General features: G+C 41.8%; 1 protein-coding gene across 1 annotated transcript; it reads left to right on the plus strand.

The window, feature by feature from the left end:
- Positions 1-6,137: 6,137 nt before the first annotated feature.
- STBD1 (starch binding domain 1) lies at positions 6,138-7,762 on the plus strand. The gene is made up of 2 exons (XM_032186885.1): positions 6,138-6,387; positions 6,523-7,762. The coding sequence occupies exons 1-2, from the start codon at positions 6,138-6,140 to the stop codon at positions 7,314-7,316; spliced, it is 1,044 nt and encodes a 347-aa protein (XP_032042776.1). The 3' UTR covers positions 7,317-7,762.
- The last annotated feature ends 13,095 nt before the right edge of the window (positions 7,763-20,857 follow it).

The raw sequence follows: 20,857 nt of genomic DNA on the forward strand, positions 1-20,857 counted from the left end.
AATAGACAAAACTTTCTCTGCCTCCTGCTACCAGAAAGCTCAACCACAGTCATATAGCTAAGACTATTACCAGTAGTGAGAAAGGATGAAGATATCAGGATGCAACAGGGATAGAACAGGTTGCATAGTAATTAAACCTCTTAATTGTTTGAGTCAGCTACGCGAAGATGAAATGTATTGTGCTATGGAAAAAATGTTAGAACAAACACAGTCACTAGCTGTTTCCTTGAAAATCCATGGAAAAAGAGTGCATTTCCAAAGAACCTATCCAATTTGCCAATGACACCCAGGCAGAAAACACAACAAGGATGATGAAGGGCTTCAAATGGATTTACAATGATCCCAGTGTGTCATACAACACCTGGGAAAATAAAGAAGAGACTACAAAACCAGGGCTGAATTACTTCCCCCAGTCACAACTCAGCTGTGCCAATACTGAATGAGGAACAACTGGCTAGGCTAAAGTTCAGCAGAGAAGCATATAGGGATTGCAGGAGACTGTAAATGTCAGCAAACGCCAAGTCATGCAGAAAAAGGGAAGCACCTATCATGAGAACAAAGATGAATGTGAGATCGTCCTTTGCTCTTCTCAGCCTGGGTAAGAACACCTCAGGGGATGACATCAGTGTCCAGGTTTTGTCACTATTCTTTAAGGGAGTTGTAAAGGGATTCAAAAGAGGGCAGGGAGAGTCACAGGAATGCCTACACACCTACGGCCAACATACAGAGATGGAGCAAACTGAGTTATGGAGTACGGATAAGCAATAACTGAGGACATGCCTAAGAAGTTCCAATAAAGCAGAAGGGTGATACAAACCACTGGAAGTTTCCAATTTCCACCCCACATTTCTCTGGGATAGGGGAAGTGAGCTGAGGGGGAACACATTAAAAACTAGCAAAAAAAATTAATAGAAGGGAAAGTTAAATAATGAAATACATTGTCCTGAAGGCTCTGGTTTCTCTGTCTTTCAAGATCAGGTTACCTAATCATCATCAGGTTAATGCTGTCTTAAGGCAGAAAGGTAAAACAGACCAGTGCTGCTTGATTGTTAAGATCAAAAGTTTCTGGAAGAGAATTCACAGTCCCTCTTGTATTTTACAATTCTTTTGGTGGCTACGAAGAACAAAGTCCTTAAGATACAGCTAAGCTTTACTGTCTTAGAAAACCTCAGTTTTACTATTAGAACTGCAAACATTCGAATTTTCAGTGTGTTCTTGTAGAAAACGCCTTCTTTGACAGAAGATGTGTAAAACGTTGCTCTTCCAAAGCTAGCAGGAGCTGAGAGAAACCCCCTGTGCACTGGCAGGGAGAGCTTTCACAGCCAGGCATTCTCCTCACGTGCCACCTGCTGGCTACTGCCAAATACTGCACAGGGAAGAGGGTCAGGTGCTCATAGCCAAGACACTCACAATTAATTTGTGGAAGGGGTGGTACAGAAAGACAGTCAGGGTTACAGCTTCTTCCAGGACTGTGGAGCACGTCCGAAGTATATTAATACTTTGCCCTTCCCATTTTTCTACTTGGTTGGGTGGGGACCCAATGTGAAAAGATTCAAACAACTTTCAAGAAAACCCCCATGGCAGCAGAAAGGCACCATGACTGCTCAGCTGAGATTTTAACTTGGTTCCTGGTGAAAGATACTTTAGACTAAGCTTTGTGAGCTCTTAGTAAGGTATCTACAAGATGATGTTGTTCCTTTTGCAGTGCAGTGATAGTAGAAGGATGTCTCTTACTATTCACCTGACAAAGATTGCTTGGCTTTCATTCTGTCACACCAAGAAGCCACAGTGTAAGGTCCGGCAGTGTGCAAACACCGACAGCCTTCATTCATTTTAGGCAATCTGCTACCTGGCACCAACCTCACCTGCGACCTGTTCTCCTTTTCCAGCTCAACTGAGCCTCATAAAACTGCCGCTGGGTTTTTAGGCACGCTCCTGTTGTGCTCAGGAAGAGCTCCCTGCAAACCTCCATAAAGCTTCCTGGGCCAAACTCTCATTCTCAACATGTCTGCAGAACTTCTCGATGCCCCAGGAGTACAGCCGAAGGACAAAACAGGGCTCCATAGTTTTTATTTCTCCTCTACTTGTTCATGTTTCTATTTTGTTCTGTTACAAAACTGGAAGAAGCACTGTACACACACAGCGGTGGTTTGAGAGCAGTACAGTCCTCAAAACAGCAAATCTATACCAGGAGAATAACAGTGGAACGCAGCCAGACTCCCGAGTGCTCCCTAAATAGCATCCTACTGCCGCTGCCGGCGCCAGAACAGCCTGATGGATGCACCACTGCTCTGATTTCAGCAGGGCACTTCTCACATGCTCTGAAGCTCCAGCTGAGATTCCTTGTCAGCACACTAGATGGCACAGCTTACAGGATAAAATTCAGAAAGTTCATCTGGGCGACTGCACGTGGGGCTCGGGCTTCCAAACAGCTATGGCTGCATGGCTGGTTATAGAATTGTAACACTAAATATCCACCCTACTGCTGTGGTTCTGAGATGTGAAGAGGTGGCAAGTTTGAGGCTCCTGATCTCACACCACTCAGCTGGCTGGTAATTCTGCAAAGTCACATGTAGCTTTTCAAAATAAGTTTCAGCAACTGCTACCGCATCGACTGAGTGAACAACGGTGCAACAAAGCCTTGGTGTTCACAGAGCACACGCTTCCAAATTAATGCCATGTCACAAACAATCCCATGAACAAGCTACGATTGTGAATTAGAAACAGAATTGGTAGTGTCCCTGAGAACTTGAGAAACCGCCTCCTTGCCCATTTACTGTACTGTTGCTTTGTTTGGTTCAATGAAAGCTTTAAAAAATGCAAGATGCATTATGGAGCACATCTGTTAATCTGCTTTGGAAATTCTCCCAGGAGGCAGATGTTCCCACATCCCACATTTCAGGAATTCCTATAGAAGTAATTCCTATGGAAGTAAGACTGTGACAATCTGTACCTTTGCTTCGGAGCAGGAACTTCATTCCTCAGCATCGTGGGAGCTTTTGGGCCATCACCCTTCTCACTTCTCTCCTGTCAAGCATTTCTGCTTGTAACTCTCAGTAAGTCATCAGGGGCTCAGGAATTTCAAACTTTGCATTTGCAGAGGATACATATTAAAAAAAAAAAAAAAAAAAAAAAAAAAAAAAGATATGAAATTAATTATAGACAGCCTAAGAGCAGTTACAAAGCACAAATTCTCTGCCACCTTGGCCTTTGTTACAACTGTGATTGAACCACCTAGAACTATAGTTATATCCAGCATAAATCCACGCAGCCTCAGAAAGAAAGGGCTGCCTTTCCTTTAGCCACCCATTCTTGTTTTCTCCCCTCTGTTGGCACATGTATTTGTATGGATGAAAAGGATTTATTTTTTTTTTAAATTTTATTTTCTGAGTTTATTTTCAGCTGAATCACTTACCTAATCTGACCCATTTTAATGGCCATGTGAAAGCAAAGGCCTCCATGAAACAGGGAGTGAGGACACAGGAGCTGAAGGGCCAGACAATTCCTTTCTGCAACAGCACTGATTTAGGCTGGGCTCACATACAATCCTACCAGGCAGTCTTCAAATTATGAAGCCCTTTCTGGTCCTGCCACCAACTGCAGCCACCACAAGCAAGTAATCATGGTTAGAATTGTGTTTTCTACTGAACCTCTTGCTCACCGAGATCTCTCTCACCTCTGAACTGTGGCCAGTTCATCAGAAATGGCCATTCAACAGCAGATTATAGGGAAGGCCCAGGTCTAGGAGGCAACAGTACTCAAAGTGGATTTATATCAGTGGATGCTGATGGCACCTGGAAGCAACTGAGCAAAAGTAGCTGCTGTCCTCTGGGGACTACACAGGACTTCCTCAGGAAACTGGGTTACAGAACTGTCCTTCCCTGCCTGGGAGAAGAGGAAGCTTGTCTCTGGTGGCACCTTGGTCCTTTGCGACTCTTCCTAGTCACTCAAATGCATTACATTAAGCAGCAATTACTCCCTGAGCACTCAAAGCACTCTGTGTGCTCTATTTTAGTTTCTTCTTCAGACCCTGGGTGAAAAGGAGACTGAGCAACAGACTTTTATGAGCATGGAAGATGAGTAGAACCAGAGGAAAACTATGCCTTTATAAAAGAAGCACCCTGCTTTTAGATTGTCCCTTTGCCTTTCATCACTTTCACTTCTATGTCTTCAAAATAAGCTGTTCCTTAAGGATTTTTGCAGTAGTCACTTCGTAGCTGTGCTAGTTTGGTGCCTCTTCCTTTCTAAGCCACTTTACCGGCTAATTTAAGAAAAGAAATGTTGGGGTTAGCAGCTCCCAACACCACCTCTGGCTTTGCTGAGGGCTGGCAGCAGGATGCTCTTCTGTTGTAAAGATAGGATGATTATTGATTTCAGTCTGCTCTGCTTCAGTGAGACGATCAGGAAGTTTAAACTGCAGTACACACTGCCTAACAGTCGGTAGCTTCTTGTGCCCTGAGAATCCCAGCTGGGTGACGTGGTGTATAAATACATGGGAATGTCTCTGCAATGAAGGCTAGAAAAAAGGGATTTAAGTAAGCTACAAAAATATAATCTACTATGCAAGAAGTCTAAATAGTTAAATTATTACAGGCAGCCAGCTGTTTTACATAGCAAGGCTATACTGAAGGTACCTATATCCCCTTGAAGCATCAACAGTGGTAAAAGAGAGTGCACCCAAAAACAGATTCACTAAGGAAGTGCCCAGGCAGGTCCGAGCTTCTCAGCTCTTTTCTTTCACTGTATTATTGGACAGGAGATCTGAGCAGTGCATGTTTAATGTGTCTGAACCCATCCCACACATCAAAGTGGATATTTATACCCACGCACAAGCTCCGTACTTTGTTGGAGCAGGACTCCAGAGAAGGCTTTCTGTGGTAAGCAACAAAAGGAGAAATATTTAGATGATGAATTCTGTGTATTCACCTAGGCCACTGTATACCACATGAGCCAGGGAACTTCACTCTGAAGACTGCACACTTGTGCTGCCATAAATTTGGATGACATTTACTGTCCTGTTAAGCTAAGGCAGCACTGCTCTTAATGACACCGAAAGATTAGGAAGTTCACACTCTGGAAATAGACTTATTTGGACATCCACTTAGCCATTCTCTTTTCTAATGAGATAGATGATAAAAGCTCATCAGTCGGATTTGGAAACCAACGCCCTTGCTTAGATAAAGGATATTAAAAAAAAAAAAAAAAAAGTGGTAAAAAAGGACTGGAACTGCCTCCTGTAATTCTTCCTCTGGTGTTAAACTTTGGTGTGAGTAGCCTGACCCTTGCTGGACTGACAAACATTTTCACAGCTTGTCACTCCAGGATTACTGATTTGAAACACGTTGCAAGCCATAAATTGCAATTATGCAAATTTCTTATTACCTAGTGTAAGGTTTATCTATATAGCTCTTACATTTCGAATCAAAATTTGACATCCTCACTTCAGGAGGAATTGGGTGGTAACATGAAGTTAAATTAAAACAACTGTCAAGTGTCCTCTGTGCTAATGGAACCTGAAGTCCTGGTAGTCCAACAAAGCTTCCTGAGCTTAACAATGCAGAAGATGGAAGAGCAGGACCGTGCTAAGAAATCCAATTGTAAGCATTAGAGTATGATGCGAGCATTACAAAATTAGGGGTAAACTTAACTCAGTTCTCAGGGACAGCAGAGAAAGCATGGCTTTTTTCTTTTTTTTTTCACCACCCTGCACTGTTCAAATTAAACTGCGCAAACTTCTGCGGCTACTACAGGTACAAGCTCGCTGCTCACGAATGCTTTTTATTTAAAAAGAGGAATGCAAACCAAGCACTCGCTCCCCAACTTTTGCGTGTGAGCTCTGCTCAGTTCCTCGGTTATCCGTGACATAAACCACTTGCCGCACGGCCACCTCGTGCAGATTTAAACGCGGAGAAGCAGAAAAAAAAAAAAGGAGAGATGATAGAAAACGGAGGGGAGGGGGGGCAAATCTCGCAACTTTTTCTCCCCCGGCTCATTCCGAGCCTCGCTGCCTGCCTCCTCCCTCCTGCCAGCCAGCACCCGGGGGACCTGCGGCCCGCCCCGGGGGCGGCTCCGGCACCCGGCTTAAAGCTGGGCGGCGGGGGCGGGCCGGGGGCAGCCCCCGGTGCCAGCGCCCGGCCATGGCCCGCGACCGCGGCCCCCCGGTGCTGCGGCAGCCGCCCGGCTCCCCGCGCCTGCCCGCCGCGCTGCCCGCAGAGCCCCGCGGCTGGGGCTGGCTGGGAGCGGGGCTGTGGCCGGCGCTGGTGGTGGGGCTGCTGGCCGCGCTCGTCGCCTGGCTCTGGTACGGCAGCGGCGACGGGAGAGGCCAGGAGAGCGGCGGGGAGGCGGCCGGGGAGGCCCCGAGGGCGAGGGGCGAAGCGGAGGGCACAGGTAGCGAGCGGGGGGCTGCTGCTGCTGCTGCTGGTGCTGCTGCGGGGGGGACTTGCCCTGCATCTGCAGGGGTTTGGGCTTGCTGCTGACCTTAACCATTCTTTTTTCTTTTTTCTTTTTAATTGTTGTGCTTAGAGGATCTTCTGGCGAGCGGTGAGCAAGTGCTGCAGCAAGCCAAAGCTACTGCTGCGCTGTCGAGCCCTCAAGAAGCAGGGGAGGATGCGCCGCAGCATAACCACGCTGAGAGCAGCAGGGCGGCCTGCAGAGCTCCGGAGAAGGAGCTGGCAAAGCCATGTGCTGCTGCCTCGGAGCCCGACGCCGGGGAGCATCCAGTTGATGTGCGTGGTGGCCAGGCTGGGCAACCGAGACCCCCGGTGGGACAGGGGAGCGATGGATGGTGCGTGATGAGCTCTGGCGGTGTTTGTAAGGATGGAAGCGAGGAGCAGCTGGGACAGCCAGCCCAGGTTCGGGACCTGGACCAGGAAGAGTGGGAGGTGGTGTCTGAGCACCTGGACTGGGGGGAGGCCGGCAGGAATGGCAGCGTGGAAGACTCGGACAGCAAGGAATGGGAACAAAGCGACTGCCCCGATGGGGACCTGAAAGCAAAGCGAGTTGCAGCGGTGCCCCCAATGTTTCAGAATATCCACGTGACTTTCCGCGTGCACTACATCACTCACTCCGACGCTCAGCTGATCGGCGTTACCGGTGACCACGAGTGTCTTGGCCAGTGGCACAGCTACGTTCCCCTCAAGTACGACAAGGATGGCTTCTGGTCTGAATCCGTTAGCTTGCCAGTAGACACCAAAGTAGAGTGGAAATTTATCTTGGTTGAGAATGGGAAGGTCACACGTTGGGAAGAATGCAGTAACAGGACCCTAGTGACCGACCACGAAGATCGAATCGCTCACCAGTGGTGGGGACACCACTGACTGGATTTTGGAAGCTGCTTATCTAATGGCAAACCTGCTTAGATTAAGCACAGAGCCCCTGTAAGTTCTTTCTCTTCAGTAGGAGACCTTCTCAGCTGCACAGCTCTGTAAGTCCCATATCAAACCTGGTTAAACTGCGTGAGCAGCAGATCTCGGTCACTCCCTTTAGGAGATCATCTGGCATCCTGAAAAATCAACCTCATGGTCTGAAGATTTGCAAGGTAGGAGCTGAAGGCATGAGCAGCATTCCAAGCAGCTGCCTGTCCGGATAAATCTGGACCCTGGACTTGAGTTTGTGCTGCTTTGAGTGGGGCTGTGGGATGTATCTTTGTGCTGACGGCTTAGGGCTTTAAAAGCATTCTAGGAAGTGTGGTTACCTGCACTGCAATAGGAACTTAAGTGTTTTAACTTATGTAATGTATTAAGTAAGCAATAAACACTTTCAGACTGACAGTCCTTTATAACATAACCTGTGAACTGACTCTTAATTAACTTGGATAGAGTTGGGTTTCTTGACCAGAAATCTTACTGCTAAAGGGTTCCTGAAAAGTAACAGGCACCCTTTGGAATAACAAAGGTCTAACTGCTAAGTACTTCATTTTTCTGCTCACTGCAATCTAGGAAGGACCTCAGCTCAAGCAAAGGCTTGGCAGATGCATCCTTTTTTAGTCAAATCATCACCCTGAGAGGAGAGCAAAGGTCAGAAACAACTGTCTGGGCTTAATAAATTACTTTGTCAGGGAGGGAGCAGGCTTTTTTTTTTTTTTTTTTAAAAAAAAAAAAAAAAAAAAAAAAAACACCACCACCTAAACTAGGCTGCTGTGATAATCAGAGGACAGGATTCTCCCTGAAATATGTAGCACATCCTGCCTGTGAAAACACTACAGTACTGTTACAAAGTACTTATCTTGAGCTTGTTTCAAGACTAGTCTCTTCCATGTGAATTTGTTCTTGCTAATTTGAAGCCTTCCAAGTAAGCCGGATCACACACAATGCTTCCAGCATCAACCAGCTGTTATTTTTATAAAACAGAAGCAGAGAGGCTGCTCTATTGGCCTGCCTTTCCTACTTTCCTAATTTCGGTTCCAAATGCACGATATGCCACTTCCAGCAAGCTCTTCTTCCTATAGCAAGGAACCTATTTGCAAATACCATGTCACTAGAACAAACTTGCTCTGCAGAGTGTAGTTTTGTGTGAGGTCTGGAAGTGTAGACATCAGCATTTCAGTATGGGACACAAGCACGTTGCAAAGCTAATTTTCTCTGCTTATTTTTTCTGCTTCACGTGGTGGAGCAGTCTCAGCACATGAACTAGAGTAGTTCTGAGTGCTAGTTTGTGTTCTCAGGAAAAACAACCCCCTCCCAATTGTCACGTGACAGCACAACTTGCTCTGTGGGACAGTTACTTCTGCAGATAATGTTAGCTTTGCTTGCTGCTTGTCTCAAGGAACTTAAAGATTCAGGTGAGAAAGCTTGATTTCCTTACTCAAGGGAGCTTTCATACATCAGAAGGAGCAAGGTAGGAAATGGGAGTTTCAAGCTTCCTGTTTACTGCTTCTCTAGGATGAAAAGCACCTTTATTTCTGTGTGGAAGTGCTGCAGGTCTGGAAGGTATGTGGGATCACTGTGGGCAACTGGATGCAAAAGGGAGACAAAGGAGCTGACAATTCAGTAGGTGATTGCTGCTCTTTCAGTGGTCTTTTAGGAGTGTGCATGTGCACACGCTAGTCCTGACCTCTCTCAACAGAAAACTAATGTGGGACTTAATTATTTACTGCACAAGTTCAAAGGGATTAGGACTTACTTGGGCTGACAAATTAATACTAACATCAGGCTTCTTTCATCTAAGGAGCTACTGCTTCGCTGTAATAAATGCTTCTCCTGTTTAATTATGACTGCTTTCTGTGTGTCAACAGAAAGCTGGGAAGCTCTGCATTTTTCGCACTTCCCTGATAAATTAAAGAGTACAATATACCCAATATACACAGGTATGTAGCTGAAATAGAAGCTGATCTTCAGGAATCAAGGATACCCAAGCCAAACATGTTGTTTCAAAAGGTCTGAAATTCTTTTTCCCATTTCTGACAGTGCTTCGAATAATGAGATACTGTCAACTTTAAGCACTTTTTTAATAACCACTGCCATTTGAGTGTATTTATACGTACATTGCAGGCTTATCTGAGAAGATTAGCTGTGGTACTAGATTAAAGTATTCACTAGAAAGCCAATTAACCCACACTAGAATAGATTCCCTAATGCAATAATGAACATGTTTCAAACAGGCTAACTCTAAGAAGTCTCTCAAATTGAGGGCACTTTTTTTTTTTTTTTTTTTTTTTTTTGATTAAACACTTTGCACTTTGATCCTACAGACTGCACATGCATTCTTCATGATTTCATCATCTTGCTCAATGATCAGAGTTTGTTTTCTTCCTAGTAGCTGATATGGTGCTGTGTTTTGGATTCAGGAGGACAAAAATATTGATAGCACACTGATGTTTTAGTTGTTGCAGAGCAGTGCTTACACTAAGTCAAAGACTTCCAGCTTCTCCTACTGCCCTGCCACTGAGGAGGCTAGCAGTGCACAGGAAGTTGGGAGGGGACACAACCAGGACAGCCGACCCAAACTGGCCAAAGGGATATTCCATTACCGCTGGATGTCACGCTGAAAAATAAAACAGGGGCTTATCCAGGGGAGCTGCTGTTGCTCAGGGACTGTCTGGACATCGGTCAGCTGGTAGTGAGCAATTGCATTGTGCATCACTTGCTTTGTTTATTCTTTTTGCTATTTTTTTTTCTTTTCCTTCCTTCTTTTCTTTCTTATTAAACCGTCCTCATCTCAAACCATTACTTCTTGCACTTTCCTTCCCCTTCCTGGGGGCTGTATGGTGTTCAGCTGTCTGCTGGGTTAAACCACGAGGTAGAGTTGAACAAAGTTGTCTTGCTACATAAAAATGGTTATGCTAGAGTGGCCGGATATCTGTCTAATAGACCATCCTGACTGTGAGACTAGTGAACCTACGTGTGAGAAACAAGTTCTTGTTGACATTTCTACATGGATCTAGCAGCCAACAGCTCAGGATTTCCAAAAGCAAATAATAAAATGCCTCACTCACAGCTTGGCAAAGAAAGTGCAGCCAAAGACCTGCAGTTTAAACTGACCAGCTCAGACTCACAACAAACTATTAGACAATTTCATTACTTTTAGGTGAAATACAATCTAGTCTTATTTGTGAAGTAGTTTAGTGCCTACTGGTGTGCCTGGATGATAAGCTCAGCAGACAGCCTGAGGCTTGGAATGGGGACTGGGCTCCTGTTGGACATGAACTAGTTTTAAGTCACATACAGAAACTTGCATTGCATCTTGCCTGCTTCCTATTTATTTTGCAGTTGCCTTTGCAAAAACCGTAGCTGACACACATTTTCTTTGGGAGTTAAACTTACTGTTAGGAGTCTCTCCACATGATCCATTCAAATATATTAGACTGGTGTAAGGTTTTATCTGTAGGGTGGTGGTTGCCGTCTGTGGTGTCCTGCTGTGGTCAACATTTGCCTAACAGTCCTCCTGTTATCCACCTGTACAACATGCAATAACACAGTGTGATTCATGCCACAAAGTGCAGGGTGTATATAGCTGGACTTGAGCTCACATCTACAGCCCTTCACCTCCCCCAGGACGATCTTTCCCTTCTGCTGGAAGCTCAGGCCTGTTCCTAACTGATGGATTCCAGCATGAGGATGTTGAGCTGCCTTTTTGCTTGGCAGATCTCTCTTCTCTCTGGCTATTTGTACCTCTCCACCTGCTCCCTTCCATTCTCCCAGGTCTGCAATCTTTTGAAACTCCTTTTAGCTTGGCTCCTTGAACGCAACTGAGAATGCGTTTTTCAGTGACCTTTTACAAGCTGCCAGACTACGGAGTGAATACATGCTCTCATTTTCTACACCTCACCTTTTTCTTAGTAAATCTGTGGTAGAGCTGTCAAATATAGGCAAACTGTAATGCACAAGCCATCTAAAACAAGTGATCCTTTCAATACAACCCATTTACAGGAAAAGGGAGGTGCCTTTATTAACATTCTGACTAAAGCTTGCAACACTGTTGAAAAAAAAAGTAAATAAGTGGAAAAAAGTGATTGAGAAATCCAGAAAATTACTTGAATTAAATCAAAATACAGTTGACAGTGACTGAAAAAAAACTTCAGAACAATTCACTAATCTCTTTCCCCACACAATAATTCCTCAAACTAATACTCAGAGGTTTGATCTCCTCTGGATGTAGTTCTATAGCTTTAAAGCCAACAAAACTAAGCTTGTATCTGGATGGGTGTGTGCTAATGAACAGCTTTTGCAGAGCCACAGATAATAGTCATGGTTTGGACAAAATTACAGTACTTACTGTAAACCCCTTGAATTCAAGCACGGAATTCCACGTTGCCATAAATCTAAGGCAATCACAACTTCTGAAAAAGCAGGCGAGCAAAAATGCTAAGGCTAGAGAACCTGCCTCACTGCCACCTCCTGCTCACCCAGGTACAGCTGCTCAGCCCCCTCTTCTGTGTTTGGGCACCAATTTATTTCAAAGGACGTCCTGCCATGTGTTTTGGTAGTACTGTCTATAGCATTCATAGCAAGAACTCCCCTGATAACATGCCAGCAGCTTCCACAACCGACTTCTCAGACAGCCTTGCTCAACTCTGAAAGGGAAGCACTTTTAATCTGCTATTCATGACCAGTCTGCCGCCAAAAAAAAAAAAAAAAAAAAAAAAAAGGCAAATTCTGGAAAAGTACTCAATTTAGGATGAGTACAAAGTTCTTGCTCGCCTTTTATAGAGCTATCTTGTTTCCTGAGTTATTGTCAAATACTAGCAAAGCTTTGAAGAATTAATCTGATATTTTAACGATCTTAATACCTTCAAACTATTTTTAGTGTCACCCATTCTGTTAATTAAGTACATTAGGTCATTTACCCACTGCTGCACAGTCCTTAAATGCTACTTGATAAAAAGTGTTTAAATAAATTCACATATGCCAGATGTGCTAAATATTCCTTCCTGCTTATTACTAAATCTTATACTAGGAGTGGCCTTCAAAAAACATTTGTAGACACATACTAAGGGAAGGATGTGTGTTTTGGTGACTCAACTGCAGAATATTTTAGAGAGCAAGTGGAAGTAATATCCCCAGCTATTTTAGCAAACTTTTAGCAAACTAAGTTATACCAGACTATTAAAAAGTCAGTGTAGTTTCATAATGCATTTTTTCCCACCTAAACCTCACCTATTTCAGTTTTTATAAGAGGGACACGGATGGAGGAAGGATAAAAAGTCCCAAATAATCCAGGAACATACACTGCTCTGAGTCAAAATATGACTGCTATGCTTACAAACTTAAGCCCAGGGCAGATTTTGTACTACAAACCAAGGATGATAACATGTAATGAAAATTACAACAAAAATACCATTTGATGAGTCCGTTTTGCTTGAAGGAATTATGGTATAGGATGAAATCTGTTCAGCCTTGCAGTTGTAGGCATGTGGTTCAAAACATTTTGATATCTCAGCGTTAACAGGAGCCACATCCAGGTTTCCTGCTTGAACTGGTAATACTCAGTAGCTCTGGGATATCCACATGAATTGGAACTTACTGAACTAGAAGCATGGGGGGAAAATGGTTTATTTTAGATTGTGGAATACACATCATTTCAAAACTAAATTTCTTAAAAAAAAAAAAAAGGACCTGAAATCATGTGCAACATCCAGAACACATGGAAGAAAGCCCTTACTGTAACTTGAAGCAATCAGCAATGCCCTGTGGCCAGCGTCACCCACAACACATAGCTACTGACAACATGTGCCAGTGAAAGTCTGTATTAGATATTGCTTGGATGTCTTTACTCCTCTGTACTTCCCATTCATTTAAAAGTAAAAACCTGTAAAGAACGTCCTGGTTCAAGGCAAGAATTGCAGAACTATGAGAACCCTTATTATTACAGTTTATTTTAAACACAACATACATACATGAAAATAATCATTAATGCACATAAATCTTCAGTTTGACACCTTCTTCTCCTTTTCCTTTGCTTTCTCTATCTTCATTTCCTGAGTTCTGATCATTGATGACATAGCTGAAAATAGCAAAAGGAACAGATTATCTGAACACCAGCTTATGTTAAAATGATTGACACCTCAGGTGCAGACTCCTCAAGCTTTGTAATATCCTCCCACATGTTACACTCTGCATTTTTCATGCCCTTCTAAATAAAACTTTGATTTGCACTTCTTCAGATGCAGGAAAGATGGATCTAGTTGTGAATAGACACCATGTAATCTGCTTTCTGGTGTCTAAGTGCCAAATAGTAAAGTGATGGAAAAATGCTACTGATTTTAGAATCTCTCTTACAGGGCAACATTAAATTAATGTTCAGCCCAGTGACCATGACAACAAGTTTACTTATTATGCGTATATTTTTTATTTTTTTTATATACATATTCTCTTTGATACAGTTACAGTTGACACATTACAGATTTGTACATAGATTTTTATGTAGCATACAGAAAACAGACTACCTGAAGATGTTAGCAATGGCCAAGAATAAAAATGAGAACAATTACCTTATACTTCATATATGACCATTTTTTAAGCAAATCAGGTCACTTGAATGTCCTTGATGTGTGAACTGTATGATGTAGGGAAATACTGGTTTCCCATAGCCATGTAAGGAGACTTAAAAGAGAAAAGGTGGAGTTATTGGAATGTGTAATTCAGAAAAAGTGCAGAGAAAAGATATTCCATCTCATCTAGCATTCTGCCATTGCAGGCAGGGCTCATGGTAGTCTTATCAGTGACTTCAAAGGGAGCAAGAACAGTTCAAAAAAGTTGTCTATGACTGTGGTCATCTCAGATTAAAAAAAAAAGAAAAAAAAAAAAAAGAAAACATTGAAGAGGAAAGGATATGCTTGTAAGGCCACTGCTGGGAAGTTATGTTTTTTTTCAATCAATTGCTGTCACAGTATCATCCAGTTTCTATAAGAGTCATCAGCTTTTGACACGATAGCACATGAGGGCAGCCCTGACCAGCTGCCATGTTTGAAATGTTAAGGATCTTGAAGCTTATTAAGAGTTAAGGGGCTGAGAAACAACGCATCATGTAGTTAATCTAATTACTCTCTGAGGAGCAGGATAAAGTAGAAGCGGGTACTGGTAAAACAGGAACAAATAAACTGACATCATGTAAAACACAGAAACACAAGTAGTGCTTTGGCAGGTAACACAGTTTCTGGGGAGTGCATTTTAAATAAAATAGGAATGTATTTGGTAAATACTGGCACCTTGGCTTTTTCTCTGTAACGTTTCCACCTGGTTTTGCAGGCTTTCCATCTTGTTCTGTAGCTTCTTAGATGTGTCCTCACTAGTTTCCACAGACTGAGAAGCTATTGAAAAAATTACTTGTCTGCATGTTATGACAAAATAAAAGAGTCATTGTAAGATAAATTATTTAATCATTCCATCTAAAGTAAAGTTCCTAAAAAACGTCAATCAAAATTTCCAGTAGCAAAGAAAATGAGTGAGAAGGCAAGGTTATTAAAAGAATTTTATATTTTATTGCATTTCTGTTCAAGGAAGAATGCAAATGAATTTCTAGATTGCCTATAAATGTGCTTGGGAATGGGAAAAAAGTGTTTTATGTTAATTAAGTAATATTTATACCCACAACTTATAAATAAATCTCTGCCAGTAAATTTGCAGTGATTGCACAAAGGAAAGTAGTAGTGTCACTTTCATTTTACCAATGGGAAAACTAAGGTACAGAAAGATGCAACTTATTGAAACAAGGAATAACCTGAGCATTGCTAGGCAACTGACTGAAAGTCATGGCTGTGACTTTGACTTGCTAGATCTCCCATGGTCTACATAGGAACAATCTGGAGTTTAATTCCAATTGTAGTTGTGGAGGTAACCATACCACAAAGCCTGGCATTATGCTTACATTCCCTAAAACAAGTGAAATCCAGAGATTAGACACACTAGAGAGGAAGGTTGTGCTGCTCTACAGGCACAGAAATTTGCAGGTACCTATTTGGCCAGTTCAGCACATAGAGTGGGAAATGCCACACACCTTTGCACTCTGCTTATGAACAGGCATTTCTGAGTTGCTGGATGTGCACTGAAAATACAGGTGAGCTAATAAATACACACTTTGTCTTTGCACAGCCAGCCAGAAAGCAAAGGTCAATTAGCAATACTGTTCATGTTCCAGTCAGGCTGATTGCACAGCCCAGCTCTTTTAGATACCTTTCTACAGACAGAGAGAGGATCCTGATGTTTTTAAAGTACTGAAAAATGAAGTAACTGAGAAGCTTGCATTTATGTGATAGCAGTGCAATACAAACATGCTACAGTTATGCTGAAAATACAGAAAAAACAATTTCCAGCTGAGAAGCAAGATAAATCAGTCTCTTTTGATTAGATTTCTGCCAGTACTACAAGTAGCTTAGAGCTAGGTGGGCTACATTTCTATTACACTGCTACTTGCAGTGCTTATTTGCCTGCTAAGAGAAGTGGTTATTTTCAGATTTTAAGAAAGAGGAAGAGAAAAAATACAAAAAATGTTATTTGGCAATTAAGTATCATGTGAAAAGTCAGTAGCTTACCTGCTTTTCTTTTTGTACCTACTTACATTTTGTACCTACTCACATTTTGTACCTACTCACATTCTGCAAAGTGAAGTAACAAAGCAGACCCAACAGCCTGGCTCATCAGTAAGTAATTAATAGACTACCTGGAATGGAATGCTCATCATCCTCATACATTTTGTGGTTCTGGAAAACCTATTTTTCTACCACTTAAAGGCTACAAAGACACAGTCTTATATCAGTATTTTCAGTAAACCCCATAACATTTTTAGATGTGTTACAGAGATAATATCAACTATGAAAAATGTGAATATTAGACAACTTTGTTATTGCAAATATTAAGCAACCCTACATGCTACATATTTACCCAAATAAAGAAATTCCCTGGTTCTTACATTTAGTGGCACGTGGCACGTATGTCCTCTTCCTTTTGTATAGCACACTGATTAGCTACTATATTTTACTCACAACTCGTTTATCACAGAAAAAACACCTCTACTTAAACACATCTGTGACAGGGCTTAGCTTTCACGAGATAGAAGCCTCTACATTGTATCAAAGGCAGTCTGATGCAAGCAAAAACAGAGCAGTTTCAGGTAAGTGGGCCAGAACTCCTGTGTTTTAAAATGAACCACTGATAAGTTATCTTTCAATAAATTTGCAAGCTGTAGTTCTATTTTCTGGAACAACAGATCAAGATCAATCCTGTATCAGCCCTGTACACTTCAGAAACACCAGTGTGTATATTTGGCAATGTGACTGGGTTCTGTTAGCTACGCATTACAAACATATATTAAAAAACCAAATGCAGAATTAAGTAAAGGTACCACAATCACAAGTCGCCAAAGACTGGATCAGTGAACGATGGTGGGACTCCACAGATTTTTACAGAATAATAGGAGCAGAATTTAACCTGCTGTTTGTAACTCACTTACTGTACTGGCTGGGAAGAGACCCAGCCAAGATCTTTGGATCAGTAAATGGGACTGGACTTACTTATCCAGGAGACTGTGGATTCAATGTCTGGAGAATCACTTTTCCTCAAAGAAGGTCTGTGCTCTGGTGAGGTGCTGGGGCCAGCTGCAAGGTCGTCTGGTGGAGCAGTTAACAGCAAGTGTAGTGGAGACCTTTCTCTGCACCTCTCAGCTGAACAGCCCTTCTTAGGTCTGGACTTGTAATGAGGAGCTGCTCAGAAGAATTCTCGGGTTTTCTCACAAAATCCCGCCCTTCAACTACTCTCCAGAAGACTGGAGAGTCTTCTGTGTAAAAAGTGATACCTGTAGGTATTTTGGAAGCTAGGGAAATCCCTGGATGTCGTAGATGGTTTAATAGAATGCTGACAGTATCTACTTTCTATACTATTTAGAAGTTTAAAAAGAAGATTCATAGCAGTTATTCCTCAGGACAGACAGAGGAGAACTAAGCTGTCTCTGAAAAAAATAAAAAAATTAAAAAAAATGACCTAAATACTAAGAGACAACAAATTTTCAGCATCTGTAGGCAATTTTCACAGAAAATTCACAGAATGTAAAATCTCTGCGCAGCAAAAGAGAAGAAGGCTAAGCCTACTATCTTCCAACCTCGATGCTCAAAGACATACCCTTAATATTCATATTTAGGTTAATGTCACTGCATTTTAAAAGGTACTGACCAAGCAGCACTTTCAATAAAATCAAGGGAATCCTCAATGACTTGATCCCTCTCAAAAGCATATCAATATTTAGATACTTGAATACAGAATACAGGCTCTTAAAGGCCTAAACTTAGGCACCAGGATTTGAAAGTATTATCCGTACTAATTACACAAGGCTATTACTATTCACAAATAACTGTCACAGAAGAAACCCATTTTAAGTGTTCTGGTATCAGCCTCCATGGAGCTTGTTTGCACCAAACCACGGATTTTGCAGCAAGGTTTGTGTGTTTGTTTTTTTTTTTTTTTTTTGAATAACACTCAGTAACGTGTCAGTTCCACATCCATGGGGAGCACTCATCCTCAAATGCAGCCAGTGAAAACTCACCAGGGGATGTGAAGGGCCAGGTCGTGCCTTGGGATTGATGGTCTGCAGTTGGTAAGCATAAAGGATCCCTGCAAGCAAGAAGATGGCAAAAACTTGCAATATTCTGTAAATATTGTGCTAAGTTTTGGTAATGCTAGCTAGCCTCTACAGTGAGAACATAAAGCTCTCATATGTAATCCCCACCTCTTCTACATGTATATTAAAGGCAAACAATGCAATTAAGTTCCAGAGCTCTTAGAGGGATGAAAGAAACATCCCAGCTTTGTTTTGTAGTTCCCAGGAAGTTTTTAGCATTATGAATAAAACAAAAACACGCTCACAACTAATGCAGTTTTAAAAAAGCCTTAGAAAATGAATTTTGAATGAGTACTTTGAGAAGCAGGTAGCTCAGCTAAGTGAGATCACTTCTCACTGGACAAAAGAATCCTGTTCCATGCTGCTTTCAGTGACAGAGTCTCTAGTTGGAGCCTCCCCACATGGAAAAGACATAGGGCTGTCAAGGTCACAGCAAAAAAACCTTGCTATTAGGTTTGCTACACTTTACTTTTTTAGAAGATGAGCTGCTTTTTTAGCAGAGTAAAATTGCACACAGCTATATCCTAAGGGTGAAGAAAAACAATAGTAAAATAGTTACGCACGTTCACTGAAAGTCTATTAGACTGGTAGTGAATTTAGATCACTGAAATAAGGGCTATCTTTGGGAAATAAAGGACTACATTTTGTACAAATAATGCGTAGTCATGGAAATGGAAAAAAATGTATTGAACTTCTAATTTTGACAACTACTGCCACTGTTATCTTCTTTCTTGTTACCCACATGACAGAGCCTAGATCTAGCTTCTTCAAACCAGCTTCCACTTATTAGGAATGTGCTTTCTAGTCCATATCTCACCTAACAACATCAGATAAGTACCGCCATATGTATTCATGCCGTTTCCAGCTTTGTCCTGTGCGTTTTCTCAGGCACAGTACATTTTTAGAGTACAGCGATATTTGATGAGAGAACGAAACTGATCACTGATTTATATCCGAGCAACAGACAGACTGACTTTAAGTACTGGCATTGAGAGACACTTAGAAGTATTCCAAAGAAGTAAAATCCTGCTGAACTTAGTGTTGACCTTTTGTAGAAATGCTCCCTTTCCTCCAGCAGCTCTGCAGTTGTACCTGTATCTCTGCCAAATACACCCTGCTAAGCCTGCTTCAAGCATACAAAGTGCTATCCTTATCATGTAAAACCTTCTTCCCCTGTCAGGTTTTTTGCAACAACCTCAAGTTGTGAATAGATTTTTTTTTTTCTTGTCCCTAAATACTTGCTGTTTGACATCTTGTTCTGATATGGTAACTTTGGATACAGCACAATTCTTAACTAAGGCACTGAGAATGGAAGTAAAAATAGAAATAAAAACAAAAATCAAGCTTCATCTCAATTTTCATAGGAGATAATCCATAACATCTCTCCTCTGCCAAACCTATCTTGAGGCATCTGGTTCCAGCTTTCCATTCACCATTTGTGTTTCTTTTGGTGGAAGTCCACTATTTAATTAACAAAATATTTATTTAAAAGGAAATTTGTTCTATGGGGGATATTGTCACCTTTTTCTTTACAAAAAAGGCTGAAGTGCTGAATGTCTTTTAGCAGTCATCCTCACTTGTTTAAAGCCAAGAAAGAAGAGAAAGAAGAAATTCTATGTGAAAATAAAAACATAAATGCCCAAAAGAAAGCAATAAAGGTAAATGGTGTAGTCACTTCCTATTTCCCTGCCATCTGATGTATCTGAGGAACCAGGCAAACCACAGAAGCTGTGGAAGCTTTTGGCCATCTCACCTTTATTCCTAAGACTACCTTTCTTGCATAAAGATATCCCATACTGCTCCCAAAATACATGAATGTCCAAATTCTAGTTTTAGAAGACAACAGAGGTATACCACACATGACAGAAATAACAGTTTACTGCTCTTACACAGTGTTCCTTATGGTTGCTAAAGGTGATGTTTTCCCACCATCGCTGTCATTCTTCCCAAGATCTACAGAGGAGATGTTATCATCTGAGCTTGTTAATTCTTGAGGAGTCCTCTTTAAGTCCTGCAGTGGTTCCTCCTTCAAAACGCTTAGCTTGGAAAGCATCTGAAATAAAATCATTTTGTTACAATGCATTTTAATAAAGACACACAGCTTTTCAAAACACATCCGAAGTCACATGTTTTTCCACCTCTTTTCTTGAATTACCAGTTAGAAAAAAGTGGGGTTTGGTAGTTCTAATTAAAAAGTGGTAGAGGCTAGGTCATGATAACTTGAAAACTGTCAAAATACTAAATGTGACCACACTCTTATCTGGAAAGTTATCTGACCAAAATATGTAAAGAAACTAAATACAATTAAAGGAGAACATAGCTGACATAACTGTGTTTTAAATAAACATTGTAAAAAGGTTACTACTATTGTCCCAAGGTCAAAAACAAAAAATAAGCATTTAATTATAAGAGTATTTTTTCTCACACAACCACAAGCTTTTTCACAACAACCCTGTTACCTTTTTAACCTGTGATTCCAGGTCTTACTGTACAGAGAACAACCAGCTTGGAAGGTAGTAATATTAGTATCTCAGGGTGCTTTCTAGGCACTTGTTTCTCTAACAGCTGAGTTGTCTGCAATTATGAACTACTTAATTGTCACAGCCCTGCTCTGCGATGAAGTGCAACATCATTCAAATGAAACCATTCCTTCCTATGAAGAACTGGTTTTTCCAGAGTACTCAACACATTGCATACTCAAAGCATTGCTCCCACCAACTTAACCTTCATCTGTGCACAGAACGGGCACTTTTTGCTGATGCATTTTTATTGAAAAACATCAGGTCCGTTTTGGACGATTATACAAAATCTA

This window comes from Aythya fuligula, chromosome 4, assembly GCF_009819795.1.
Source record: "Aythya fuligula isolate bAytFul2 chromosome 4, bAytFul2.pri, whole genome shotgun sequence".
NCBI classification, from domain to species: Eukaryota; Metazoa; Chordata; class Aves; order Anseriformes; family Anatidae; genus Aythya; species Aythya fuligula.